Source organism: Rasamsonia emersonii (assembly GCF_000968595.1).
Source record: "Rasamsonia emersonii CBS 393.64 chromosome Unknown ctg1118621762507, whole genome shotgun sequence".
In the NCBI taxonomy this organism is placed as follows: Eukaryota; Fungi; Ascomycota; class Eurotiomycetes; order Eurotiales; family Trichocomaceae; genus Rasamsonia; species Rasamsonia emersonii.
The window spans coordinates 1-7482 of NW_013562526.1; the positions used below are offsets into that span (position 1 = coordinate 1).

Below are 7482 nucleotides of genomic sequence, written 5' to 3' on the forward strand. Positions count from 1 at the left end.
AGAATAATAATAATAATAATAATCAGGGTGATACGGCCAGTCCCGTTGCTTATTCCTTTGAGTGCCCACGCAGGACGCGGCGCTAGCCTTTAACGAATTTCACGGTCAATTTTTTTTGGATGTATAGACTGCCTAGGGCACCAGTTTCGGAAGGAAAAAGCGGACACGTCAGGGTCGGGCGTCTGTGGCTCTGTATTCAAATAGCAGGGGGTGCAGAATCTAGGAGGCTGGGATTTCTAGATGGAGAGGCGAGAGAACGAATGCCAACAGTAGATCCTGACATTCTTCCCTCCGGCGTCGGCTTGAGTTTTTATGCTTTTCTTGTAGATCGATATATTGTGAAGGTATATCTAGAAGAGGAAACAGGGCTACAAGGGACTACTCTCTTGATGTACAAGGAATGAATCAGAATGATAATGACTGGATTGCTTAGGATTGCTTGAGGATGAGCGCGAAGTCTTTGCGAATAGAGTGGACAAACCAACCTGCATTCGGGGCGGTTGGGTTTTTATTTAGATAACCGGCGGGTTTTCGGAGGGTTGGGTTACCGAAGCGCAGAGGGAGTATCGGGCAACAATGCATTCTGCCCAGGTCCAGGTCACAGGTCATCTGGCCACAGCTCAGACCTCACCAGACACCGCTAGTTACCCGATGATCACTTATATAGTCAATGAATTGACCAATCAAAACCCTAAACTCTTTATATAGAAATACCCTTAGAGATCTATGAAAGACTTTAGGCGGAGGATGCGGCGATCAAAGGACTTCTCAGTGAGAACGACGGATGGTTAGGAAGTGGTCAGGGAGAAATAACATGCTACTGTAATACATAATTATTACAAGCACAGCGTTGAACTACGTCCGAGTAATTGTGGGTCATACCAAGCAATACGCTTCCCGATGATACTGTATCATTTGCGGGAAACCAGAGCCCGCAAGCTGAGGCTGATTCAGCGCTCTCTCGACGATGACTGAGAGATTGATTCAAATCGACGCGCAGCGAAACTGTACATGAGTATAGAATGTTCTTCATTCGCTCCTCCACTCAATAATGATCGTTACATTATCGGACCCAAGCCATTCATCCAGTCTTATCGCCCTCAAACCCTTCTTTTTCTTTCCCATGCTCAATATTCTCGTCGTATGCCACATCTGGATGGAGGAAATCTAATTCTTATTGCTGTCAGGCCCGGGCCCGTGACATGCATATGTGATACACTCAAGCCAAGGCACGACCCACTGAAGTTCCATGCAAGAAACATAAAAGAAGCAGACGTTAGTTTCTAAGACTATACCATGATTAACATTACATCTAAATATCAGAATGGGGAAGACCGGCCGGCAGCGGTAGTGTAGTGGTAAGCACACCGCGGCGGCCTCCAACGGCGAAAGGGTGACCTGCCCACCCCTAGCATGGAGATCGTGGGTTCCATTCCCACCACAGGCGCATCATTTACCACAGAAATGGGCTTATCTTCCTAGTTTTCGCGCACGGCGCGGTCTCTGGTTTGTGTCTGAGTGAAAGGGTGCCTCGGGCACGCTAGCTCTAGGGAAGTGAGCCATACCCGCGTGCTAGCGCGTAATCTAGCCACGTCTGCGTGCTGGCGCATAATCCAGCAATGCTAAATAAAGCCTAACCCCAAATGGAGTAGAACCAGTTCTGCACCGAGGAAAAGGGCATGGGAAGACCATGGTAATGGAAGCTAGCAGAAGCCACGTGGCTATCAGATAGGGAAACTGGCCTTATCCATAATGGAGCTGGGGTGAGCCAGCTCACGATGTATCTAGACCTAGGTCTCAGGAAGTGGTGAAACGTGTGGTCCCTCCTTGGAGGAACCTCGTCTGTCATAGCCGGAAGGCTCTATATGGACGTTAAACTTGATTAAATAAATAAATAAATAAATAATGGGGGAGACTTGCGCTGGGTCCTCACAGACGAAGGATTCACGTACAACTAGGGAATCATGGGGGAGTCAAGGTTGATTCTGATTTGGCCTAGCGGAAACTATCCCATTATTCGATCAATTTTCCAAGTCCAACGTAGAATGAACCAAACTGAATAAAGGAATTGCTTGATTGTAAGAGCATGAATTGCTAGCCAGTGTCCGGACGGTGTTCAATCAAGGTCTACTCGATATCTTTAGAAGGTTGGCGACACTGATGGGTGAGAGGGGAAAGCTCAGAGATATCCTTATATCTGTAATATTCAAATGTATGTAGGATATGTAGTAATCAATTCAGTCTGCAAGGAGAAGTGTCTGTGACGATACCTCATCGTCCTCTGTGGAGAGATTGTCCGATTTACAACTGCATAATCCTTTCTATCACCGATGAATGAGTGTGGTTATATAGACATTCCGGCTGTCCCTGATTCCAAGTCATTGCCACCTAATCTTCAATCTCCTGCCACTATCTCACTATTGCTGCCTAATCTTCATTCTTATTATATATATTTATGCTCCTAACACCCTTCGTCTGAGCCATGTACTCGTCGAGCTTCGGGAGAAATTCCTTCATGAAAACTCCGTCAAACATCTCCTCGATCTTATCTACCTTCTCTCCGCTCTCGTCAAACCATACAAAGACAGCATGCTCGTTGTTGTATGGCCCGAGCGGCGTGTCCGCCTTCGTGATGGCATAGATAACGGCCTTGCCCTGCGCCGCGTCGTGCACAACGTTGTGGACTGTAAGCTGCTCGTTCTCAAGTCAGAATTTGTCTGTATTTCAAGACGGAGCCCTGATGCCCACTTACCTGGAAGTTTGTCAAGACTGACATGAGAACGGGGAATAGTTTCTCGGTGTGCGCGCGCGTGCGGACCGGCACCGCAGAACTGAAAGGCAGTGTAGTTTGTGTGCAATCGTTGGACCAGCTAGCGAGGAAGCCGTCGGCCGTCCATCCGCTCCAACCCTTGATGAACTTCTCGAGCGTTGCCGCTTGGACTTCAGCCGGTGCGGGCATGGTAACGTTGGCCTGTAGGGCGTGATTGAATGAGAGATGAACGGGTTTCAATGTCTACTGTTATACAGATGCCCGGGAGAGTCTTCCCTTTTCTTGAATACTTTATTGCAAGTCTGGGAGATTGAAAACACGCTCTTCTCAGTTCTTCTCGGAATATCACACCATGTGGAACATTTTTCGGTGTCTCGCACAGGGACCGGACATCGGCAGATACTGCAGCAGTTGCCGCATCTGGTAAACCCCGATGAGAACCGCAATTCATTGGATTCCGACGCTTTAGTCCATCCAATTACAAATTGCCCGAGATAAGCTGGCCCTGGAATCCCTATTGATCCTCTGGATGTCCAGCGGGATCAACATGCACATGACGATAATTTTGAATGGCTTGCTTGTCACTATCGTTGCTTGACAATGTTACCGGTCGACAATGGAGGGCCAAAGGTACTCGCGACCTGGCGTGCTATTTCCGCTACTCCGTACAAGTGTTCATCGGAAGATGTCCCAACATCCTCACTGAAAACATAAGTCAATGGAGCAGGCACCAAAATTTCGTTCAAACACTCAACTGAAAAGCAGCTGGACTAAGGTCGTTGGAAATCCATGCCATTGTCTACAGCATTGCAGGGAACCCGAGAGCAGATGGGCGAATGCGCTCTTCGGCGCATCTGGACGACGGAATGGACGGCCGAATGTCGCTTGCCCAGGGCAACGGCGGTTGCGTTTGACTGGAAGCGGACATCCAAGGGTTTATTACAGCTAAACGGCTTCACAGAAGTACAATAATAGATGTAGTCGCATAACTATTACTACTGTACTGCTCTGCTCTGTAGATTTACATAGCTAGTGACAGTATACTGATATATTGCTCAACGCCTGGTGGCCAAGATGATCTTGGCCGGCCAGTGTCCCTTGACCGGCTGGTCCTTGATGACGTCCTCCATCTCGCGCCACAACTCCGCAAAGGCAGCGGTGTCTTCTCTGACGAACGGGAACGATGCGACGTGCTCTCGGACGCCCTCCAGGTCCGTCACGAAACTCCAGCCCTCCTCCCTCTCGAACACCTCGACATCGTTCGCCCCGGTGTGCAGAGGCTCGGTCACCTGGATGTCTGGTGGCAAGGGTGCCGTTATTCCTCCTTTCTCCATGTTCAGATGAATGCGCTGCGCACCCGGCAGGAACAGCGCCTCATCCAGTGGCGCGACGTTGTACGGACCTTGTGTCCTGGCCATTACCGCTATCAGTTTCTCTGGATCATCGGTCTTTTCCAACAGCGCGCGCCCGCCGGACTGGTGGATCCGGGTGTAGATGTCTTGCACCCGCTCATCCTCGAAGCAAGCAGCTCCGAAGGCGGCACATGCAAATGTTCCGCCAGGCCTCAACTGTTTCGCAATGACTTCCATGGCCACTTTCTGGTCGCAGAAATGCATCACGTTGGTAGCAAAGACCATGTCTACGCTGCCATCGGGAATATCGTCACCCTCCTCCACGCGGGCGGCGCGGTAACTGAATCCATCGGTGCCTAGTCGATCTTTGGCGAGGGCGACATTATCAGGTGCGATATCCGAAATTATGACATGCTGGAACTTCGACCGTAGCTTGTCAGCGTAGGGGCCGTTTCCGGCCCCTACGTCGTGGACGGTGCCGAATTTGCCATGGTGCTCCTGGTGGTAGCGGAAGAGCCGCTCGAAGAAGACGTCCGGAACAGACGGCCGGCCCTTGAGATAGTTGTTCCAGAACGCCTCGTCCTTGGCGAAGAGTTTGTCCTTGGAGTCAAAGGGGGCCGGAGTGGTCATCTTGCTAGCCGTGGAGGTGTTCTTGGTAGAGCTGAATCGTGGCAATACCCTCTCGTTTCCTATTGTACAGCGCGATATATAGACCCATTACCCGCCGTGGGTGGCATCACACCTGAGCTCAATTCTGTGCAGCAGTCCGTAGGCTAAGCAAGCAAAAGGCTGCTTCCGCTCGGATGTCGGGAAGCGAAGCCAACACTTCTTCATGTCCGAGATCCTCTCCATGGAGCGCTAGATCTGTCGGGCTATCACGCCTCGTGCGCTCTGATCCTGACAAACATAACGTGTAACGACTTTTGCCAATTTCACAAGCGTGAAGTGTCATGTGTTTAAAGTTCGCTGTCGGAACTCGGGCCAAAGAAGGGCTCGGTCCATTTATTACAGAGAGGGCAGATGAACAACATCCTAGCAACGGTTATGAGATTATCGGTAAGATAAATGGATAGAATCGGGCAACTAAGGCCCGAATACGAGGGAGATTTGCGGACTAGACGACTTTTCCAGATTCCCGAGCTTTCGGTCTAAGTCATATATGCCTTGCGCTTCTCATCTCATCGGCTTAGGTATTCCACCGTGAACGGCATCTTACTGTTTCAAGAACTTTGAACAAGCATAAGCCAGTGTTCCGCAGATCAACACTTTTGTTTCTAGCGAGGTTCCGAGTTGAAAATGGGAGAGTATCTTGTCGACGGGGACAAAGATGAATTCGATCCAGATAAGTGGACGTCGAGTAGCCCAAACGAGCTCCCACAACGTTGCCCGGAGACGCACCTCAATGTGCTGGTCGTCGGTGGAGGCCCATCCGGACTGATGACGGCGCTGGAGTGCTGGAGGAGGGGGCACAATGTTGTGGGGATCCTAGAGAGGAGGCCAGGCCCGGTCTATGCTGGTTCGTTTGTTGACCCGATCCCCATGGACTCGACCGGATGGACAACTGACGATAGTCTTCGGAGGTTTGCAGGAGACATTATCGTCATAGGGCCTTCGGCTATAGGCACGATGCGCTACTGGCCGGATATGTGCCGTGAACTCGAAGCAGACCGAACCGACAGCGTGATGTACTATCGGTGGCATACCGGCGAGCTCATCCTGGGCCCAACGTCGCTCTGGTACAACGACCCTGAGTACCTGGCCAAACGGGAAGGCCTCCCATTCGCGGCGCCCCATCAGGTTCGCAAGAAGTTCTACCGAATGCTGCTGCGCCAGGTGGCCAGGGTCGGCCTCAGAGTCGAATACGGCCAGCGCGTCGAGAGGTACTTCGAGGACGAGGCGGCTGGGGTGGGTGGGGTGGTCACGCAGAATGGCACGATACGCGTCGCGCACATTGTTGTGGCGGCCGATGCCTTGAGGACGCCCTCCGAGCTGCTCATTGCCGGGGAGCACATGCCCGCTCGGTCGAGCGGCATGTCCGTCTACCGTGCGGCGCTCCCGACTGAGTTGGCCATGCGTGACGAGGCGTTCAGGAAGCGGTTTGGCGACGTTGTGGCCAAGGGAACCTCGCATCATGAGTTCTGGATAGGACCTGGCATGCACCTTGGCCTCTACGTCTCGGGGGAATTTGTGGCCTGGGGACTCACGCCGCGCGACCGCTTCCTGCAGCCGGGCGGGGAGGAGCCGATTGAGTCCTGGGACCCGGACGTCGACCCCGAGGAAGTTGCCAAGGTGCTCCGCCGCATCCCGGACTGGGATCCCGCCATCGAAGGTCTGGTGCGCGCCACTCCGAAGGGCGCGGTGGTGCACTGGCCGCTGCTCTGGCGCAACCTCCGCCGGGAGTGGACGTCCAAAGGTGGGCGGGTCGTGCAGGTGGGTGATGCAGCGCACAGCACTATACCGGCCTCGGTCAGCGGCGGTACGCTGGCCATCGAGGACGCCGTGACGCTGGCAGCATGCTTGCAGCTCGCATGTTCCGGCGGGCCAAGCGGTGGACCCTTGGGAGCTCGGATCTACAATCTGCTCCGATACGAGCGTGTCAGCTGTGTGCAAAAGTTGTCCTTTGTGAACTCGGAGAGCCTGGGTGCCGGGAATAAGGAGGAAGTGAAGAAGGACCCTGAGAAGGTCCGTGTCCGGTTTCCGAAGTGGTTATTTCAGCACGATCCAGAGGCCTATGTGTATGAGAAGTACGGGCAGGCGTTTGCGCATCTGGTGTTGGGCGCCGAATTCCAGAATACCAACTTTCCTCCGGGCCACAAGTTTAGGCAGTGGACAATCGAGGAGATCCATGAGGCTGTTCAGGCCGGGAAGAGCGTTGTTGATTTCTTGGATGGAGATTGGTCGTAGGCTTCCGTCTCCCATAGATTACAGGTCGAGTCTGTAGAGAAAACAGAGAATTCTAGACACTATCACCCTCTATGGGAAAACGGACATTCACGAGCGTCCTCTTCACCTGTTTGTCACATCCTCTCTGCTCCCTCCGCTGGTCCGTCATCGTCTTGCAGCGGAGTCACACTACGGATCCGAGCAGCTGCGTCTTCAGCCTGCTTCCTCGTCCCCCTTCTTCAACACGTTCTGGAGCAGACGAACTAGCAGGAGGAGGTTGAGCTACGTAGATTGTTCTCTGCATAAGTAACTAGCGGGCGTAAGATACGAGACATGGTAATCGTATATTAATGTTCTAACTGTCAGAGATGTCGATGAAGAGAAGTCTGATTTGGGTAGAAGATGCCAAGTGGCACGTCTATATAATAGGTGCCGAAGCTGACTAAGCCGGAAAGGGGCAAACCGAAATCTCCGACA

General features: G+C 52.4%; 3 protein-coding genes across 3 annotated transcripts; 1 reads left to right on the top strand and 2 right to left on the bottom strand.

Moving 5' to 3' along the window:
* Positions 1-2427: 2427 nt before the first annotated feature.
* On the bottom strand, positions 2428-2959 carry T310_10323 (uncharacterized protein; the record flags this gene model as incomplete). Its single annotated transcript, XM_013467272.1, has 2 exons — positions 2428-2691; positions 2753-2959. The coding sequence occupies 2 exons, from the start codon at positions 2957-2959 to the stop codon at positions 2428-2430; spliced, it is 471 nt and encodes a 156-aa protein (XP_013322726.1).
* Positions 2960-3825: 866 nt separating this feature from the next.
* T310_10324 (uncharacterized protein) lies at positions 3826-4752 on the bottom strand (the record flags this gene model as incomplete). Its single annotated transcript, XM_013467273.1, has 1 exon — positions 3826-4752. One exon carries the CDS (start codon positions 4750-4752, stop codon positions 3826-3828), a length of 927 nt encoding a protein of 308 aa, XP_013322727.1.
* Positions 4753-5418: 666 nt separating this feature from the next.
* Positions 5419-7026, top strand: T310_10325 (Uncharacterized protein; the record flags this gene model as incomplete). Its single annotated transcript, XM_013467274.1, has 1 exon — positions 5419-7026. The coding sequence occupies one exon, from the start codon at positions 5419-5421 to the stop codon at positions 7024-7026; it is 1608 nt and encodes a 535-aa protein (XP_013322728.1).
* Between the last annotated feature and the right edge of the window lie 456 nt (positions 7027-7482).